The sequence below is a fragment of the Falco peregrinus genome, chromosome 1 (assembly GCF_023634155.1).
Source record: "Falco peregrinus isolate bFalPer1 chromosome 1, bFalPer1.pri, whole genome shotgun sequence".
In the NCBI taxonomy this organism is placed as follows: domain Eukaryota; kingdom Metazoa; phylum Chordata; class Aves; order Falconiformes; family Falconidae; genus Falco; species Falco peregrinus.
In genome coordinates this window covers 41,781,679-41,803,242 of record NC_073721.1, presented here as the reverse complement: position 1 = coordinate 41,803,242, position 21,564 = coordinate 41,781,679, and the positions used below count along the sequence as shown (strand labels likewise).

Genomic DNA, 21,564 nt, shown 5'->3' with positions numbered 1-21,564 from the left:
AAAGCGCCGCAGGTGTCTCGGCACACTGCTGGCTGCTGACTGCTGTAACTGTGTGTTCACAGGGGAAGATGGGTGAGACTGGGGAGACAGGAGCACGTGGCTTCCCAGTAAGTGTCCATCCCTTGCGCTTCCTTTTGTTACCTCAGTTTCACTCGAGTCCGTAAGTTTTGAGTCCTGGTCCAGGAGGAAGCATCTGGACAGTGTCTCACACTTAGGGGGCCATCTCTACACTCCTTTTACTGGATCGCGTATGAGATGCACGTTACTGCCGAGAGGCACGAAGGATTGCTATGGGGTTGGAGCTGACCTTGGTGCTTGTAATTTTTCTAGGGTATCCAAGGACCTTCTGGACCTCCAGGAGCAAAAGGGGCTCCAGGCGACCCGGCAAGTGTCTTTTCACTCTCCCTTTGTCTGTCTTTCCTTAGACACACACAGAAACTTCATTTATTTCCCTCTGTCTTCCCCACCACTTACCCCATTCCCAGCTTCTCTGTCCTTGCCAACTCCAGTGTGGTCAGAGAAGTGAAAGGCTTGGCTAGAGTCCTAGGATGCAGAAGGGAAGACAAGGTCAGACCCCTGGAAATCAAAAGGGGGCCATGAATCAACCGAGGAGAGTGTAGGATACAGCCTGGGCTGGATTTTGGAAGGGAAGGGAGAAAAGAAGGTCCAGGTTGGGTCAGATGTACAGGAGGAGTTGGACTGCGTTGGTAGGTAGAGCAGAAGGGGGACCAGGAAGGAGGCTGATGGTGTCAGAACTGAGCCCACAGCTTTGGGGGAGGCACTGGGAGATGACAAATGAAGACAGAGATCCCACGGAGCGCCAACAGGACCACAGAAGCCAGAAAAGGGTCATCTCCTGCTGTCTATGTCTGTGGGAACTGACCTAGACTATGAAGGGAGAGGGTAAACAGGTGTTTTCAGGTTGCCAACTGCAGTTGTTTTAGATGGGAGCCAGAATGACAAAGGGCCTTCTGAGCTGTTTGCCTGCTAAGGTGCCCCAGCACACCCATTGCCAGCCTCTCCAGCTCACTGGCCATCTCTTGCATGCTGCATCGCTCCCTGTGATGTGGGAGGGAACTGCTGTTTTATCTCACAGACCATGGAAATGATAGCCCTTCAGAAATGAACACTGTGTGAAAAGAGCCTTGTGTCTCTGTTTTTCAGGGTCCACAAGGACCACAGGGGCCACCTGGACCTTTGGGAGAAATTGGGCATAAGGTAAGTCTGATCTTTGCTCCTATTTGTTTTCCCTGTGCATCAGGAGTGGCGGGACTGAGGGAGGAGTAAATGTGCAGTGGCACATCCTTCCACACCGGGGGATGTGAGCAGGAAGGATTGCCCTCAAGCCTGAAAGTCAGCTTCCAAAGTCAACAGCGAAAATCAGAAATTTGAGTATTGTTTTCATCACAGGCTATAGACACCCAGTTGGTAGATGCACAGACCCATCTTCACAACAAGAGACACATTTCAAAGCTGACCACGCTGACAAGCATGTCCCAGGCATGGCTCTGTGACCACTCCAGGGACCACCTTTCTGCACTAGCATGCAGGGTCAGGGACCTAACACAACAGCAATTCAAACCGAAAACTGGCTTTTCCTTTCCCATGCGCTGGTGCTGGTGCTGACCGGCCGCAGTTCTGCTGGCCTGCCTGGATTGCTGTGGCAGCCCCATCACAGCCGCTGCAGCCAGCGGAGGAAGCTCAGAGAAATGCCTTTGCTGCTGACTCTGCTCTTGGGTTGCTGTTGCCATGAAGCAGTGGCACAAACACACCATAACCAAAGGAGCAGCAGCTGCCAAACAGTGCCCCGATGGAGCGCAGGAGATGCCTCTGTGGTTTCCCCCTAACTCATCCGCAGTCTTGGCTGGATTTCACTCCCCTTGAAGTATTATAGTCTTGGCTCTTTAGACCAGATGTGCCAGTTCCCCTTGGGTAGCTCCTTTCCATAGGTCCCGCATGGTAATATAGACATGATGTTTCACTCGGTTGTGGAAACAGCAGCAAAGGTGGCTTTTAATGTAGTCTACTGCAAAGTGTATGAGTCATGAAAGTTTCCATTCTCATGGCTGCTAGACTGGATGGAGCAAGCTCTCAGCGTGGTAAACCACACTAGGGAGCTGGAAAGCTGCTACCGAGCCGCTCTGGATGTTGCCAACCAAGAAAGCACAGAGCTTTATTCAAATCTGTGTCTCTTCCAGGAGCCTTTCTCTGCACTGGCACCTCTGGAGAAACCAAAGCAGGATTTTTGCTTTCATTGGAGCTTGAATTTTCTCATTGCGTGACTTGACCATTTGTTCATAAACCCAATGTGCACCCTACTCCCTCCTCTGCTTGAATCCATTTCAGCAAGCCAGGAACTGGCTTTATTCCCTGGGCAGCAGAGTGCTCCCTGGACTATGTGCTCTTTTTTCCTTTATTCCCAACTGTAAAAAGAAGGGAGGTTGTTGTCCGGAAAGCAAATACCATAAGTAAATAAACCACTCAAATCCTTTAAAGACAAGCTTTGCTGTCCATCTTTGGGCTTGTTTTACAGATCCTCATTCCCCATGCTTCCCAGAAGTAGTAGAAAATGTACAAAGATTAAAGCTCCCAATTGATCTTGATACTAAAGATAGCTGCTGAGCATGACCCCTCCATCGCAGGGCTGCACGTGGCGGCTGGACACTGTGTAAGAACAGTTTGCAAGGTCATTCTCTCCTCTTCCATCTTTTTGTCTTACTTCCCATAGTTTTCCAGGTCAGGCATTTACTTCAGGCTCTCTGAGGGATGCCAAGCCCCTCTAGCAGGGTCCGTGACCAGGCAGGAGCCAGCCACTTGCTTTCAGCTAGTGCAGCCTGGCAACAGCCCTGGGCTGTGGGTTTCTGGTCCGAGCCCAGGCGCTGGCATTCCTGTGTTTGCTGGCCCATTACAGCCAGGGAAAGCGGGTGATGGATGTCAAGACTAATCTGGCCAAGGTTTGTGCTGGAGGGTTTGGTGTAACCTTGCTGTTCTTGGCTGCTTTAGCTGTCCTGGAGCTGGCAGCGCCGTTGTGCCCCTGCCTCCCACAGCCTGAAGCTGTGTCCTCTGGGGCAGCTGCTCCTGCAAAGGCAGAGACATGCAGGGCGCCTGCGAACCCCGAGGCTGTGTTAAGGCTTAACCCTGACCAAAACGAGACCGGTGGTGAGGAGAACGTGCTCACACCAGCAGTAGTGGAGAAGCGGGGCTGCAGGGAGCAAGAGCACAGCTGAGCATTTTTGTTATCCACTGTGTCAGCCAACCTGCTGAGCCCTTGTGAAAGGGCTTTCAAGTATAATTCTGGATCTTTTCCCTTCCTTCCCAACTAGTCCCAGTGCTGCTCCCCAGTGTGATTGCTAACATTAGAAAGCAGAGAGGCTGGAAGGAGTTAGAGGTGTTTGGCAGAGAAGGCTGGGGAGAGGGAGGGGGCATGGCCGATGAGCAGAGCCCTCCCAGGAGCCAGGCACGAGGGGTACTGGGCTGCTTTGATGCTGCGTACCCTGAGCCAGCTCCAGGGAGGTAATTACATTGCAACCAGGGCTCTGCTGTCCCAGGAGAGCTCTGCTAAAGGAATTATGACTTTGATCTTGCTTTCTACTTGGTTACAATGGGGTTTTTTCATTATCTTTGTTTTTTCCAGGGACCGCCTGGCTCAATGGGACAACCTGGCCTTGCAGGTGAACCTGGCATGAAGGTAAGAAAAACCCTTTGTGCAATTTCTGTCCAACTGGGGAGATAATAGCAACTGCTGTTCCTGCAGGACTGGGTAACATTGCAGGTTCACCCTCCAGCAGTCATGGCAGACAGCATATTCAACGAAAGATAGATTAAAAAATAAAATTGGGTAGAATTTAAGCTCTTAGTTACAAATTCCTGAGCCCCATAGTGAGGGGGTTGCTGTCGGTGCTGGGGAGAAGCACCGTCCCAGGGATCTTGTGCCTCAAAAGCTGGGAAGGGGCTTGGAAATGAAGCTTGACTCTTCTGCAGATCCAAAATCTGAGGGGAGAGGGAAGTCCTCAAGACCCAGAGATCCCAGCAGCTTCTAACTTCAAACAAAAAGAGTCTTAGGAAGGCCTCAAACTTGAAACTACCCTCAGACAAGGTCCTGCCACAGTTTCCAAGCCTCAGCAGTGTGGGGACTGAGCTCCTCTGACAGTTATGGGGGAAGGGTGCCCTGCTGAGAGCCATGAATGCACCTTCTTGTCCACATGGAAAGGCCTATAAAAACCATCTCTTTGTTTGAACAAGGTCCCTGTGCTGAGCAGTTCAGAGGGTTTTTTTTTTTATCCTAAGCCCCTTTCCGCTTGGTTTGAAGGTTCGCTCCTGTGTGCAGAGCTTTTGAACAGACTCTGTGTGGGGATTAAATGCAATTTCCTCTTTGCTGTTCTTCACTCCCCACCCCCAGCCCCATCCTTTGCCATGTTTTCCTTGGCAAATCATCTGACACTTCTCTGGAGCTACCGTGTCTTTGGCGTCCTGATACTGCAGGAGCATTTCAGCTCCCGTGCTCCTGGCTGCCCTCCTTGGGAACAGGACGCGATGATTTGCACAGACACCCCTTTACCCGCTGGCAGCACAGCACATCACTGCTGGGGAGTTGGGGGGCAAGAGTCCCATGCTGCTGCTCCTCCTAAGACGGGAGGTGTTGGGACAGGCTGGGGTTGCTTTGGGCAGGCATCACTTGCAGACCAGTTTTCTGCAGGATGAGATGTATGGATCGGTCAGACCTTTTTCCTCTTTATGCCTCTGTTTCCTGAGCTCTCTTCCTGGCAAAGCAGTTCGCTTGGACAGGCACATATGGGAAGTAGCTGCCCTATGGCTATTGTACCCTCTGGGCTAAACTGCAACCTTGGAGCCTGTTGCCAAGATCCGTTTGTTTGCCAGCTCCAACTCCTTTGGTTCCCTCGTTTTGGTGCCATCAAAGATTCATGTCCTTCTCCGCCCTCCTCAGTCGCGCTGAGGTTCAAAGAGCAGCCAGCTTCCTGCCCCCTTGCTCTGGCTGTGCCTGCTCCCAACATGGCGTTGCACCCGGCATCACCGCTTTCTTGCTGAAGGGCCATGCTGAGGGAGCATCTCCTGGCCCTGCAGGTGCAGGCAGCACGAAGCGCTCCTCAGCCCCTGTTCTGCTGAGCACCACTGCAACAGAGCCTGTGAGCTGTGTGCTGGCCCTGGGCAAGCAGAGGTGCTGGTGATGCCAACCTGTCCTTTGGACACCCTTGCAAACTGAAGTGAAGGTGTTTGTGTGGCAGAAGGAAAGAAAAAGTCAGAGTGAGGGGTGCAATGGGAAGTGCTTCATTGCTGGCTCACCGTCAGTGAACAGCTTGTCTCCATATCTGTGGTTCCTTCTTTTTAGGGTGATCCTGGCCAGCTGGGAGTCCCTGGAGAGCAAGGCCTTATTGGACAAAGAGTGAGTACGGTCACCTTCTGGTAGGGCTTCTGTGCCTTAGCAGTTCCCCAGGGGCTCTGTTTGCCGTTCACCCTCAGCCTGGGCAGCCAGACTCAGCCGGGGCATCCCATAACCCTTTACAGCCCTTGTTTCTTCTGCGGGTGGTGGAAGCACCTTCCTTGCAGAGCCTGTCAGCTTGGGCTCACCACCCTATGTGAGCCTCCCCGGTGCTGCAGCGCTGCTTTGCAAAGCGCGGTGACAACCTCGCCTATGAAAGGGGCAGTGTGGGAACAGACCCGTCCTGTTCCCGGGAGCCTGCATCCACGCGGGGCAGGGAGCCGCCAGAGCAGGAGCAGGCATTAAGCAGGGAAACACTGGCTACACTATGCAGGCATGGGCAGGAGCCAGGGATGGGATGAATGCATGGATTGAAGCCAGCAGTGGCTCATGTCCCTTCTCAGGACTAAGGTCAGTTGTTGAGGCAGGATGGGGAAGCCCCAGGTTAAATGAATGCAGACTGAGCCCCCTTTTCAACGCGGGGAAGGAGGTCTTGCTGCAGGACCAGCAGCGGGGGCTGTGGAGCAGGAGCTATGGCTCAGAATCAAGCGAGAGGTTGTATTCATGCTCTTGCTCCAGGAAGAGCTTGTTCAGCACTAGGGTATGAGATGGGACATGTGTCAAGGTGCAGGGCTGGGCTCCTGCCGCGGCAGCCGCACTTGCTGCCAGGACTCAGCCGCAGAAAGCATGGGGAAGGAGCACGCTTAGGCACAGCCTCATGGCGCTGGTTCTGCCTTGCAGGGAGAATCAGGGCTGGAAGGGGACGGTGGGCCACCCGGGCCAGACGGCATCAAGGTAAACCTCACTCTCGTGGCACGTTGCGGCTCTCACACATCTCTGTGCACTCAGGCCCCCGTGACTCCCGGGGCCAGGCTGAAGCCGAGGGGGTTATTGGGTCCTCTGTGCAATAAGCCCCTGCCCTGCTCCCACCAAGGATTTTTTTCTGCAAGCACGCATAATGGACTCCTCCTGTTTGACTCCTCTACCCACATTTTTGGCATCTAATCAGATCTCCAGAAAGGTCAAGTTCTTCAAAATATACTTTCCAACAATTTGTCTGTTCTATTTGAGTTGTTACAGATTAAATTTCCAACCAATCAGGAATTCCTGGGCCTGGCAGGGGAAATCAAGACTTGTCCATCCCTCTCCCCTGGGCCACTGACCAGAACTTCGTTAGCAAGTAGAGAAACCAGAGCCCCTTCCTCTTGGCAGAGCCCCAGGTGCTCGCCCAGGGCTTGCCCTGTGCTCTCCATCTGCTGCAAGCTGCTACCTTGCCTTTGCAACGGGGCTCTGATTTCTGTCCCTGCACAGCCGGCTTTCCCCAGCAGGCCAACAGTTTTGTTCCATGGAAAGAAAAAGCAGCCATTCCCACAACAATGCAGTTTATTGCTTCATTCTAGTTAAACTGTCTGCCATGTGTCTCTGCTTCTGCTTATCTCTGCCCGTTAGACGAAAAGACTCTTCCTTAAAGACTGACTTCTCTATTCTCTTGCCACTGCTACCTGTCCCGAAGGGCTCTTGAACCAAACCAGGTCTTCTCGACCTGAATGTGTCCCTGGGCAGTAGAAGAGCCCAAGCTGACTGCAGGAGCATTTGTTTAACCAGAAGAGACGTTGCTGTGCTCTCTCTAACGCAGGTGCAAGGGGAAAACAACTCTGTCAAGGCTGGCTGGTTGCACAAGCGTAGGTCCTGCTGTCAGTACAGAATTGCCCTTTTTTATTGTCTCCATAAAATTTTGTGCCATCACTTGTAAGAACAGTGATTTGACATGATACCTACTGCTGGGACCACAGATTCTTCGCGGGGCTAGATGACACTGTTTCACAGTGTTCGTCTGAGCCCTGGGCTGATTCCTATTTGGCAGCAAGAGCCAAGCGGCTGCTCCAGACAAACCCATCCTATTAAAAACCTTTCAGCATCCCAAGCTCAGGGCTTCTGGGTGAGGCAAGGGAGACTTTCAGGTCTTGTCTGCCTGTCTCATTCATGTGGGAGGTTCAGGCCTTGTTGCAAGAGAAGCAAAGTGGTTCAGATTACCCTGTGTAATGAGGGAGTTCCTTCTCCTCCAGCCAAGAGTTTTTTTAAAAAAAAGAAACCTGGTTTTGCTCATTTTTTAAATGTCAAGTGTATTATGACTCATCCTCATTCATCCTTTTGCTTGCAGGCTCTCTTCCTCTCAGACTCCTGAAATATTAATTATGTGGTGGGTTTTTTTCTTGCAAGAGCCATGTACAGTGACCCGTGTGTTGTGTGGGTATGAAAAGCTCCCATCCTCCTCTCTTCCGCAGGGAGACAAGGGGGAGCAAGGCCTGGAAGGAGAGAAAGGAGAAAAAGGCAACGAAGGACTGAAGGGAAAAGAAGGGCCTCCTGGATATCCCGGCATCACAGGTGTCCGAGTGAGTCTGCGAAACCGCTCGCCCCCGTAGCCAGTCCCTGAGTTCCTGCAGCACTTGGGCTCCCCTGGCCAAGGTGCACAGGCAGCGTGTGCGGACCTCGGGTCACCAGGGCACGGCTCTTGGTCCCGCACAGCTCCTGGGCGCTGCAGAGGGCCACCTGCACCCTGGTTTCCAAAGCAGCCATTGCATCTTGCCCCAAAGTGATCAGCAGGGTGCTGTATGCTTTTGTCAAAATCCCTGCGTGCGGGACGATGGTCACCTTCCCAATGGCGCAGCATGAGCCAGAGGTGCGGTGCTGCTCCCAGCTGGGGCATCGGCGCAGAGCTGGCACGCAGCGAGCTGAGCCCTGGGCGGCAGAGGGCAAATGGCTCCTCTGGAAAGATGTGGTCCTTTTGCAATAAGAAGATGAAAGAAAGTTTGCAGTCTTGTATCTGAGAGGCTGGATTGCATTTAAACTGGATTGCATTTATTCCAGTAAGGAATAAATAAGGGAGGTGGGGGGTGGTTTTGTTTTGGGGTGGTTTTTTTTTTTGACAAGGGCAGTAATTGCAGCAGACATTAACAATACTGCCACAGGACATGCTGCGTTGCAGCAGAACACCTGGGGGCAGACTGAGAGGGAGATGCAGGCAGTGAGCCACACACTGCTTAGGGCAGGCAGGCATCTGAGATGTGACTTGTTGCAAATGTTGTAAAGTATGATATTTTGCAAAAAACTACATTCAGGAGATGGTTTGGTCTTTCAGTCAGGATACACGCTTGAGATGTGGATCACTTCTCTGGTCTGCCATGGCCTTTGGGACACTGTGCCTCTCTGCTGCGTCTGTAAAACGGACCACCTGCCAGCGTGTTAGAGAGGGATGCACAGGGGACTGTGAGGAGCTGAGTTTCCTCTGGCTGCCACAGCTGACCTTGGCCTGGAGTTTGGAAATGGCCAGCTTTTGCCTTCCTTCGCTTCTCTTTGGTGATTTCTTGCTTGTTTCTGGTTTTCCCTTCTGAGGTTTCCACCTTAAATAGAGAAAACAAATAGAATAAATTAGCAGGACATTATTCCTGAATCCTCAATGAATATCCTAGGCATCTCTGGCTTGCTTGGAGGTCTGATCTCAGTGCCATAGAAAGAAAAAGTGTGATTCTGGCTCTGGGGTGAGAGCTGCAGGGCCGGAGGAGTCGGTCAGGGTCTGGCCTGGGGCTCATGAGGTGGTGTCAGATGGAGGATGGCTCTGCCCAGCGCCCTGGTGGCTGCTCTGCCAGCCAGCTCAGGCCCTTGTGCTTGAAACGTGGAGTTTATCAGTTTGACGACATGATTTATTCATTGTGTTTGTTGTTGCGGATCACAGTTGCCAGCAGCTCAGACTGGCGAGGCTCCTTCCATGAGGGGCTGGCCAATGGAGCCGGGTGCGGGAGCCTGGCCAGCGCGGCCGTGCCCCCCCGCCACACGGGTCTGACCCCTCGTGCAGCCAGCAAGCACGGCGGCTCCCACCCCATCCCATTCCCGGGAGGCAGGCGGGCATCCCAGCACCTGAGAAGGAGCCAGTGGCACAAGTGTGATGGTGGCTCTGAAAGCCCTTCCCAGGCTGGGTGGTGGCAGCAGAGCAGGCAGGTACCTCTGAGCGCTGGGTGGATGCTTGATGTTGAGGCATGTTGTTTTTCCCTTTAGTGACATTGTGGCTGGCTAAAAGGAGAACAGGGAGAAGGGTGTGAGGGGATGGAAGCAGCAAAGGGGATGGATTTATGTTATTTTTGGGCTGAGGTTAGGATTTGAGCACTGACTCGACTAGAAAGTGGAAACATTGGCTTAATACTGCAGTGCAGCACCATAAATGTGCATAATAAGGCTGTAGTCCTGCCCCAATAAGGCCATCCTTGGCCACAGCCCCCTGTACCCACAGGGAGCTCTGTGCAGGATTGGAACCAATACCGGGGCGAGGAGTGGTCCCCAGTATCCCAGGTCCCTCCCAGCTGCAGACTGGCACGGCCAGTCAGCTGCCCTCAGCACCGGGTCCTCCATGCGCAGTGCTTCTGGCTGGTTCATGTGTTTATATTGTGCATGTTTTAAGAACCAATAAAAATACTAAAATCATGCAAAAGCCATATTAAGTTATAGAGTATAAAGTATAGATTCTCTCAGACTCCATCCCTGCTGTTTGCCAGCATGTCCCTGGGAACATGATGCCGTTTTCTGTTTTATTTAAAAAAAAAGTCAATAGAGCCAAGATTCCTGCTCATAATCACTCCCTTTTGTTTTTTTTTACTGCGGAGTGCTATATTTCCATCTACTATTTTAATATGCTGCTTTGCTTGAGTTTAGACATAAGGCTATACAGGCTTTGAGACCTGTGCGGGCTCCAGACAGCCCTGCCTGCCCTGCCAGTGCCTGGCGTTACCTCATCTGCAGGCTGCTGTTCCTGTACTTGCTGGGGGAATTTAAAGATGGAAGTCTTCTGACAGAAGTACAAACAGGTTTTCTCTTTCCATTTTTTTCTTTGAGACTTTTCTCCTGCCTTTCCGTGGAGAAAAGGTACAAATATTACTGGCATCTTCCTTAGATTTCTGCCGAGATAAAGCTTGCAGCTCCGAGATGCCAGCTGCTGGAGATAGCTGCAACCCGCTCCTTTCCAGCTGAGGACTGGAAGCCGGAATACCAGGTCAGCCCACCTCTGCAAGACATGCCCAAAAGCCACCATGGGCACAGCCCACCACAAGCGTGTACGATAGACAGGTTTTTAAGGCTGCTGGACAAAGATAACAAAAATCTTGTCAGGGAAATATCCTGAAGGTTTTCACCCAAAGGCGAGTGCCAAGGTTACACGGTGACAAACTCCTGTCCAGGATTTGTTGAGCACATGGAAATTGCCTGGGGGAGGTGTGGCGGCACTCGCATGGCAGGGAGGAGCATGTTGGGTTGGGTGTGCTGCAGACACTTTGTTTATGCGTTATGTGTGTTGCATATGGTTTCAGTACATTCGATACGATAGTGTTATGCTGTCCAGTACTCAGTTTATAGATGGTTTTAAAGAGAACTTCGTCTTTAGCTATTGCGTCTTCATTTGGTCTCTCCTGGCATGACACCCAGGAGTCCTTACACCTGGGCTTCACGGCATTCCTCCCTGGATCCGCTGACTCCTCCCTGGGCTGGAGATGTTTGCTTCTGCTCTGATACTGTTGGGATACCCCGCACAGCTACGAAGGGGACAGGGGAGATGCTGTCCTTCTGTGCCATTAGCGGGAGGCATGCACAAAGATCTGCCCAGTTACCTGTGCCACCAAACTGACCTCCATCTGGGAGTGTGTAGCTCCTCACCTGCTGCTGGGAGACATTCATATTAGCCTGAGGAAGCCCACCTGCAGTCACAGACGTGTAGGCAAGCTTTTCCTCTGCTTGGCTCGGCCCCGTGTTGCCCTCTGCCTCACCGTTAGAGGGGACCCACAGAGACACCCCCTCCACAAACAGCGGCAGCCTCTGCACAAACCCTTTCCATCACAAGTCCCTGCAGCTACACCACTTCTTGAAGATTTTTTTTCCTTAGGTTAAACATAAGGATATGTTTAGTCTTAATCTTTATTTTGCTTATGTCTAAAGGAACTGACACTTCACTATGGAGTGTCCTCTTGGCAGATGTAGGAAATGAGGTGCCTAATTGCTCTGAAATGATCTGCCTTTATTGCTGGTACATTTTCAGCCTGTTTTGCACCTCCTAGCCTGGGGCAAAGGCCTGGCGCCGGCAGCGGCCCGTGTAGCTGCAGGTAGAAGCTGGGGAACTTCGCAGACGTCCAGCCGCGCACACGGCGTGGCGAGAGGCCAGCGCCAGGGCTGGGGAGCAGGGAGCTGCTCAGTCTGCACGTCATGGCGCTCCCTGGGAGGTGGCCGGTGCAGGGAGGTACTGGAGCACCTTCGCCGGTGCTGAAGCTGGGGGGAGCATAAAGGGTCTGTGCCGCCCTTCTGGGTCACGCAGGAGAAGAGACGTTCGCCCAGTGATGGGTCCCTGCAGCAGGGACACGTCTGGCTTTACCCAGTGAGGTTGCATTTTGCAGAAAGCCACCCCGATGCCGGTACCACATTACCGACTGAGCACAACCAAACTTTCCTTGGTGCTCAAGGAACGTTTTTCAGAGATCATTAGCTTTAACTTGGCTCAGCTGTTCCCAGCATTAACCTATCTGAAAACCAGTTTCCACTGTGGTTTTAAATCTCAAACAAAAGCAGCAGGGAGGCCCCAGCCGAGTCTCCAGGGGTAGTTTGTACATGTTTCAAAGCCAGTGGATTTCAGCAAACAAACCTGGCAACTGAGATGGTCCATGAGTCTCACAGCTGTGGCTGGCAGGAATCGAGGCAGCTGGAGCTGAGATATGCAAGTATCCTCTATCTTTGGTCACTTTGTCCAAGTTCACACTGCTCCGTTCAGTTTTAGTTCCTGCTCAGCCCAGGGATGGGCCAGTTGTCCCCCTGGTCATAAGAGAGAAATCTGAGTGCCTGAAGCATGAACACACAGTGGAGTGCAAGAACCCCCTGAGACTTCAAAAATCTCATCAGAGATGTGCACCTTTCCTGAGCTGCTGTCTCACATATCATCTCCTCCCAGCAGTTTCCATCTTCTAATACAAACTTGTGGCCTTCCCTTGATCTTGACTCTCTTCTGAATTTGGCCATTTGACCTCTGGTTGGCTCATTCGACCAGCAAAGAGCTGAAAATCTCTTCCCCTTGCAGAGCAGGGACCCTTTGGGCATCTCTGTTCAGAGAGGCAGCCTGAAGATGCAGATCCCGGGGTCGACAGTGCAGGGAGCAGGAGTTGCCTGCTGGAGATCCAGACTTTCTGTACAGGCAAGGCAGGACAAGGGTATGTCTCCACAGCTTGTGGGGAGACGGGAAGATACGACAGCCCATTGAACCCTGGCAAGGCATCCATCAGCAATGCAAGTGTCACGGTGTAGTTTGCCAAAATAAAAAGGTAATTTATCTGCCGACCTGTAAGTGTGGGAGAGGCTAGTGCTACAGAGCCTGAAACACCCAAGGAACGTTGCTGGAGAGTAACGTGCGTTTGCAAAGGACCTGGCTGCCAGTCAGCCCTGCTCTGCGCAGCACGGGTTGGTAAGAGCCAAAGGTTGAAGTCACTGGTATGCAACCAACAACCTGGACGCAGGCAAGCAGTCCCTTGGAGCAGCCCCTGCAGAAGTGCTCCTCTCCACTGCCTCTCCTCTCCACCTACAGAAAATACGACATTTCAGCCTTTCCTCGGAGGACAACTCTCCGCCGGTGGCTGTGCGAATGGCCCAGGCCAGTTGGCAGGAGGGAGGCGGTGGGTTTCCAGCTGCGCTCCGTAGCTGTGCGTTGTGGTTTTTGTAATGTGCTGGTTGTCGTACAAGGCAGACATCTGATAGCGAAGTTTTTACAGTTCCAGGAAAGCAATTGGAGAGCCTGTAAGTAATGAAATACAACATGCTCTGAAACAAGAAAATCCCTCGTTGTGCAGCAAAACTGGGAGCTGAGTTCTTTTTCCACTTCCTTTTTAACCTGAAATCCTATCTGCAGTGTCATTCAAGCCACGTCAGGACTCGGAAGGCTTTGAGCCAGATGCTCCAATAGTATAAATCGCCATAAATAATTACATCAGAGAAGACCTGGCTGCATGTGCCGGCACTGCTGCCTGGTGCAGATGTGCACCAGCAGACCAAAAGAGCTCTAAGGGCTGGTAAATCATTTTGCTCTGATGCGACAGGGTCCAAAGTCCTTTGGTTTGCTCTCCAGGAGTGTAGAGTGACAGAGCTGGGCTGGGGTGGAGATCTGAGAAGGTTTTTTGAGGGAACTCACAGTGCTTTGAAAAGGATAAAGCCACAGAGCAGTGGGTGAACTCGTGGCTCTTGGCTCCAGCACTGGGGTCTCAGCCACATCGCTCCCCAGAGCGGCTGCAGCTCCGCACACAGCGCTGGGTGCTGTCCTGCAGACAGTAGCCTTCCCATTGTGTTCTTGTTTCTCCATCATCTACAGGCTACACTCCTAAAGTGGAAGGAGGACTTGCTGGCCAGGACGGACCTTCTGCTTGGAGCTAGCAGAGTTGCTCCAGAAACAGCGTGCTGTGGTGACAGCTGAGATGGGGCTGGTTGCCGAGCCCTGTGATGCCAGGGCAGAGCAGGAGCTCATTCTCATCCGACACACTGCTCTATTACTAAGTTGTCCAAACATCATCTACAGCAGAATTTGTCCCAGAATGGTTTTTTCTCTTTGTTCTTTTCTGTTTCCTGCCACTGAAACATGATTCAAAGATTTTCTGCAACAAAGTGCCTCGCTCTGCTGTTGCTGAATCCAGCCATTCACTCCAAACACATGAGCTCAGCGACAGCTGGCAACGCCACACCAGTTGCATGGCATTCAGCCCCCTGAAAACACTGGGGCTGCTGAAGGACAATCCTGGAGTCACTGCTGGTTTTAATCTCTGCTCTCCATGCAGGAATCTACGCTTTTTTTGATAAAATGCTGAGCTGTTGTTTCCTGGATAAGCTGGTTTTCATGCCCTGGTCTATGGGCTGTCTGTGGAGCTCTTACTTGAAAAAAGTTTCTTAAACTCCCTCAACTGGAAGGCATGGAGTTACCCTCCGACTGAGCGAAGGAAGGGATGGAAAATACTGGGCTCGGTGTGCAGGGGGGGCCTGTGCCAGCCCCGGCAGCGTGTCAGTGGTGACAGCGAGCTCCTCACACCCTCGCTCTAGGAAATGAGTATTGTTACTCCTGATCTTGCCCTTGAATAATGTGTGAACAGTAGGCACACAGAGCAGTGAAGTGATCTGCCTGGGGTCGTGCAGGTCAGTCAGTGGCAAAGGGGGGCCGGGCGCTCCCCAGACCTGCTCCCATGCCCCGCACAGGGTCTCGGGACAGGCTGTGTTGGCTCACGGGCCACACAGCTCAGTAGATCTTTCCAGAGACGGCTGTGCCTGCCAAGGGGAATGGCCCTTTGCTGCAGAGCTGAATGTCTCCTGGGCTTGGGCATGATCCATATCCTGAGCCACAGCTACCCCTTCCGCACAGGAGGAGGGGACACAACAGGACAAACTTTTCCTGCCCTACAGCCTGTCCTTTCCTGTTCCTGCTACATCAGCAGGGCCGGTTCCTATAGCTGAAGGTGGTTGCGCTTGGCCGTGGTGTGTCAGTGTGTAACAGCCTTGGAGCATCATTGCTCACGTGGACCAGTATCCAGAAAAACCTGAAGCAGGTATTTGCTTCGCACCAAAAATCAAAGGCAAGTGAGGTTGTTGCTCCGGAATGCGGTCAGGCTGCTTGAGCTCTGCTTGGGATGGGGCGAGGGTCAGTGCCTCTCCAAGTGCTGTAGCTGCAGCCCACAGGCCTGTCTTCCTTCCCCTTCTAGAAGCCGTGTTGTCATCCCTGGGCAAATCTGCCCTTAGCTGCAATCAGTTTCTCCTTCTTTTGCTTTAATAATCAGTGCATCGCTGATATCCCCAGGTTCATTCAGCCTTTTCCGTGGAAACCTAGCCATCCCATTTTATGGAGAGATACATGCTGGATTTTGTTTGGGAGATTTTATTGCGGGGGGGTGGGGGTGGGGGTGTTCCCTTTTTTCCTTGTCTGCTATGCTGGTATCTGTGACTCAGCCCACCAAATCCATTGAAACTTTTGGAGCAGACCAGGGCTGCCTGTGAGCCCTGGGAATCCTGTGGGGAATCACAGAGCTCTCCCAGTCCTGGGGAGCCGCTGCCTGCAGCCGGGGTGCTCACCCTTGCAGCGAGTCAGCCAGCTCTGCCTGCTCTCTGCTGCTGGGGCAGGCAGGCTGATCCCAGCTGGTCTTCGTTTAGAGTTAATAGGAGTCAAAATGAGCCAGAATTTGAAATAAATCCCATTGACTTGGCACAGTTTCTTTCCTGACTCAGACGAAGGAGATGCACTTTTTGGGCAGTTACGCCGAGATTCCCCTCCTTATTGCAAGAGAGGATTTCATTCCCCTCCTCTTCCACAACCCCAGGGCATCTGTGTCCTTCAAAAGGAAGATATTAACCCTTCGTCTCTGGGGGAGGAAGAAAGGAGCACAAGCACTGCTGTCAGTGTAAATCAGAGCTATCCTGCCTAAGTGCTCCCGCTATTCCTTTCTTCCCAGTTGTCAGCTCCCAGCACTGGGAAGTCTTCGGAGCATTTTGGTGTCATTGAGTATGAAAGCTTCACAGCTCAGTGGGGATGTGAGGGCTTGCACTTTTCCCACACTTCCCACCCAAACATCAAGCTTTTTGGTGGCACTTTTTTCTCCTGTCTTCCTTAGAAATGAGGAAATAGGGACAAAGGAGGGGGGGGAAAGGTATTTTCCCAGAAACAGCAAATTAGAGGCAGTTCAGGGCTATCAGACTGAACCAGACCAGCTCAGAGCACACAGCACTACTCTGTACCTGATTCTCTTTGCTGCCTTACACTGGGACTACTTAGAAAAACCAGGTTAAATAGACCTCCTCGTCCACAAAATCAAAAGCGATGTATTTCAGAGCAACATCTGCATGCAGATAAGAATTTGCACTAAAGCAGAGAGGTTGGGATAAGAGATTTTGGGTTGGATTCCACATTTTAAGCTGAAGAACTCAGCTGAAAAGAAAGTCATAGTGCCGCTAGCTGTAGTCTTTCCATCTGAGATCTTTTTATAGGATTTCCCCATCACGCTTTTACTGCGGGTTCAGCCAGCCAGCTCTACCTGCGCTCACCACTCGGGTTTCTGCAGGCAGGCCAAGAGCCCATTGCTTCCCAGCGATCCCATGAAGCCCTCTGAACCTCGCAGTACAATCAGGTCTTTCTTCCTGAGAACAGTTGAGTCTTTCTTCTTTCCCCAAACTCATTCAGGAGCTGCTGCCCTGTCTCCTCCCCTTCCAAACTACTGCTAGGCAGAGTGATTATGAAATGTGTTTCTTATAAATCTGAAACATTTATGTCTTCAAATGCCCAGCCCCAATAATCCCGCTAATTTCCTGAGTGCTTGTGAACTGTCCTCCATGGGGGGAGGCTTCTCTCGATCAAAGTTTATTAAGTAGGGGTTCTCATATGGAGACATTGCTGAGCAGTAGGAAATTATATGGGGCTTTTTCATTTCCCTTTAAATGAGCTCGCTGGCTGGGCCCTGAACAATATGGGCATGCTCGTCCTATGTTTCATGGTTCCTACCTTTATTGCTGCTTTAGCTTTTCTGCCCTTTCTACATCTAGTGCCTAAACTATCACCTTTTTTTTTCCCCATCACCATTGGCACTTTCTTTTCTTTACTCAGTAGCTGCCTCCTGGTTCTTCTGTTTCTTCCTGCCTCATTTTTGGTAGGGAGGAGACACCTCAACCCTTCACTCAATGATACCCAAAAAAGTAGAAAATACGCTTCTGCTCCACAATGGTCCCAAGTAATCCTGAGCCTGCCTGAGCTGGGCTTTGGGAAGCCATCTCGTCAGTACTGCGCCCTCGCAGAGCTTCCCTCCCGCACCGTGCTCTAAGTCTGCAAGCAAAGCCGGAGCGATCTATCCTCCGGAGTGCCAAGAGCCACCGTTCCCCTTGGGTCAAACTAGGACGGTGAGTCACATCGTGTAGCCGCTTCCCCGGATGCAGGGCACGTAACAGCATCCTGGCGGTGGGGAAGTTTGGGGTTTAACGCTGTTTGATGCTTGGCTCCGTTTAGGGCATATCTCTCCACAGTTCATTCAACTTCCTCCTTTTGTTGTTGTGGATGTTGTTGTCGTAACATAGATTGGAACTGTTGATGTCTTGAGAATTCAAAGCTGGGCTGCTCATCTCTTTGCTCCCAATAAACATTACTGCTGTGCCGTGCAAGAGACTCGACTTTGCTGCCAAGGCCAGCAGCAGCTGAAAGCCTTTTTTTACCTTGAAAATTAATCAATTTGCATTGGAAATTAAACCATCCCGCTTTTCCCTTAGGGGAATATCTAAGACCATACTAAAAAATATATTTGTAGAATTGTGTTCTTATCAAAGCTGGCAATGAAATTTAAAACTTGATTAGACCTAAGGTGATAAATTTTTTGCTTTCCTTGGATATTTTGGCATACCTGAAGGCATGTAACTTTGTAAAACCACTGCTTTCCACTGTCCCTGTTCACAAATACCATCACCTTCTGGAGGTGCTGCTATGCATCTGTAGTGAAGAGCACAGTATACAGAGAGAAATAATCCCACTCATAGAAAAAGCTTGGAAAGATCTGTTTTCTCAGCAAATGAGTAACCCAAAGCATACAACAAAATGTGTACAAATTCGGAGAGTAAAAGCAACAAATGTGTAGTGCCTTGGCACAGTAACCCAACTGGTTGGAACCCCACAAAAAGAACTTAGAATTAATTATTCTTATTTATAGACTTTTGTACATTTTCTGCCCTTCGTTGCTGTCTCTGCTAAAGAGAGTAAGAATTCTAGGAACTTCATGTTGCAGTGACAGAGGTACCAAAAGATGCTAGATTCCTGATGTACATTGGAGACCCTGAATGAAGTTAGAATCTCACTGAAGTTTATTCTTATCCTTATTTTTTCCCCCCCTGTTCTGGCTCTGATTTTTCCATCCCTCAACAGATGAGTTAGAAGAATGGAGAGAAAAATGATCTGACCTTTTTTGAAGGCTGCCAGAGTTGTTGCTGGGCTTGTCGTTGCCTGTGTAACGTGTGGCATGTGAGAGTGCTGTGATTTCTGGGAACCGTGCAAACCCCACTGCGTATGTGCCCTGTGAACATCTGGGATTGCGACAAACAGCAACCACATCTGGAACATCACAACTAGAGATATCACATATCTGGGAACCCCAGACAAGTGTTGAACTGCCTCTGAATTCATCTGGGCAAAATTCCTGCGCCGTTGGAGAAAGCACATCCAGGAAAATCAGACATGTGGTAGGCTTCCCGCTCACCAGCAGAGCTCTGCTGGCCAAAGTCCTAGAAAGCGTGCTGGTAGAGCACAGAAATACCCTTTGCTGATAGAGCTTTCTCCGTTCGAGGAGCCGACTCAGGCTGTAAGATCCAAGCCACGTCTCTGCTGATGGCGTTGCCAGCGGTTTGACCCATTTATTTATACCAGCAAAGCTTTTAACCAGCAGACGAGAGCAAAGAGCTGTGAGGGAGGCTCAAAGGAAGATCTCCATGGCTTACTGCAAGTGACAGCTGGTCTCACTATCACTGACAGGAGCTGGAGATGCTGCCAAATTTTTTTTCTCCGGCAACGTAGAAGGAGCCGCACCCCAGCTGGAGGACCCAGGAGAGCCTTCTGGAGTGGATGAACATCCCTCTCTATGAGGCCAATGCGTCATAAGGGGAAAACCCAGTACAGGGAGTTTACTGGAGCCCGTATCAGTGTTTGCACTCCATCACCAGGGAAAGGCAAGCTGAAAGAACCCAGATAAAATTGAGACCCTCTTTGAACATGGCACAGTCTTCTGTGGATCAGGTTTATTTTTGTGAGCAGGGCTTGGACCATCAAGGACCCCATCAAGTTGGGGTTCTGTTTTGGTTTTTTTTCCTCTCCCAAGTGACTTTTACCCAGTGTCTACTTCATGATTAGGGGTACAGGTATGAAGTTGAATGATGGCAGATTTTTAGGAGCAGTGTGGAAATTTTGTCTCTCAGATGGGAAGATTTAAGGCTTGAACCTGTCTTCTTAAAAAGCAAAGACATTTTCCAGTACAGGGCAGAAGCAAGTTTCAGTCACTGCTTCCAGGGGAGCTGTGTCTGGGTGCGGGGAACCAGGCTGTACTTCAAACTCTTCTGAAGTGGCTCTGAGATCCTCATGACCTCCCCCTGTGATCAGGGTCCCTCTGCCCTGCACAATAAAAGGGAACCATCAGTGCACTGGTGTCTGCATTTTTTACAGACAGTGTAACGCAGCATCCTGGGGATGGAAGTATTTGTTTCAAGAGCTGTTACAGCACCGCAGTTCAGGAGCATGTCTGAGTGTGCAAAGTTACTCTGCCAGAGAAGATCAAGGCCTTGGCCATCACTGGGGCCAGGAAGAGATTTAGCTTAAAACCGGCTTTCTCCCATTTGCAAGAAACATCTCTTGCCCGTGCTTCCAAAAGATCTTACTGCACAGCCGAGGGAGGCCAATGGAAAAACACTATGCAACTAATTAGAAATCCCAGTTGTTTTCTTATTTGTTCACATCTTGTGTTGACAAAAAACTTTTGTGAGTGATTCCACTATTCGCTTTCCAAATTTTCAAGCCACTAAGCATCATGGTCTTGCTGCAGAACAGAGTCTGTGAGCGTTATGGCTACTTCACTACACCCATCACAACCAATACATGCAGGGAAGTTGAGCAACCTGGTACCAGGTCCAGTGGTGAGCCAGCTGCGGAGCTGCGTGGGCATGGCCATCCCTCAGGCTGATGCTTTCCTTGGTGGGCATTTCTCTGTACTCATGACAAAAGTGTAAATCACGTGGGTAATGCTGGAGGCTTGGCACCCACAATTCATCTTGTATCGCAGCTGCTCAGCATCAGTGGGAAAATAATTCCAAAAGCAATCTCTTGGAAAGGCAGCAAAAACTAGCAAACAAAACCCCCGAGCAGTATGGAAGAGATGACAGAACGGGACTTGTGTACTCCTCGTCACAGACCTGTCCTTTAGGAAGCTCTAACAGTGTTGGCAAGGTAGGTTCTTGAAATGTTTGACTTAGACAAAATGGAGCTGTTCCCTTTGGGGAAGTGAAGGACCGGCACAATTCTTTAGGGCTGTAAGTCTGAATTACTCCTTTGTGTCACAAGCAGGCACTTAGGAGGCCCAGGTTTCAGATCAGAGTTGGAAAACCCTCCGATACGGCTGCCTTTGTAAGTTGCTTTTGTTCAGCTGAGACTGCAGCATCAGTGGCGGTGACAATTACACCTTAACTGGGAGGCGGGAGAGCAGTGGGAGAGATGCCGTGCTGGTGTGGAGATGCTGTTGAAAAGCTTGTTGCAATTGCCAAAAAACATGAGTTATTTTCTTCGGTGATGCTTGTGCTTCTTTCTGTCAAATCTAAAATATGTTGTCTGCCTCACAGCCAACGGGGTCAAACACTGAAGAAATGAACTCCCTGGGCTCCCTGAGGAGGGTGTGCTATAATTAGCTGCTCATCACAGCTGATTGCTGCCATGTGCGTGCAAGGAGGGGTGGCAGGTTCTGCTGCCTGTGAGGCACCCACACTAGGTGTGCAAAGCCAGCCAGCATTTCCGTCTCTCCTTGCTGTGGGTCCCGCCTGAAGTTTTGCACCCCGCTCCGTTTCTAGACACCTGATCAGTATATTGCAGTTTCTATGTGCTGTGTGTTGCAGTAATAACAATACAAATAGAGGGAAGGGTTTTGCACTGTGAGCAGAAAGCTGTGTGTGGCAGGTAGATGGAAAATGAAAACATTTTACAAGGTAAAAACAAGGAGAATTGCTGTTGAGGCAATGGTCCCATTGCCAGTATCCTGAAACCCTGCAAAAAGCATTGATATCCAACCCAGCTGTAGCTGAGGGTGAAGGATACAGCTCTGTACAGCAGCCGTGCACAGCTGGCAGCTCTGTCTGCAGACCAGAGGAAACGCTTTGTGGGGGGCAGAGTGAATGCATTTTCCACATTTCAGCCCTTTCTGTAGCAGTGTCTGGGTAGGTGCCATTTTGCGGTTCAGCGGGTGCTGTCTTCAAGGAGCACTTCTGAAAACCCTCTTTTGCATCCCTGAGGACAGAAGGGCACATCAGATGAGAGTTCTCCATCACCCACCTATATTTGATGTGTGGTCTGATGATGAAGA

The 21,564-nt window shown here is 50.9% G+C and overlaps 1 protein-coding gene across 1 annotated transcript in view; it reads left to right on the top strand.

Moving 5' to 3' along the window:
• The window catches only part of COL27A1 (collagen type XXVII alpha 1 chain), a 158,977-nt gene that overhangs the window by 112,761 nt on the left and 24,652 nt on the right, over window positions 1-21,564 (top strand). Inside the window, 7 exon segments of the mRNA XM_027778196.2 lie at window positions 63-107; window positions 331-384; window positions 1,165-1,218; window positions 3,635-3,688; window positions 5,348-5,401; window positions 6,179-6,232; window positions 7,723-7,830. Coding sequence (XP_027633997.2) covers window positions 63-107; window positions 331-384; window positions 1,165-1,218; window positions 3,635-3,688; window positions 5,348-5,401; window positions 6,179-6,232; window positions 7,723-7,830 — 423 coding nt within the window.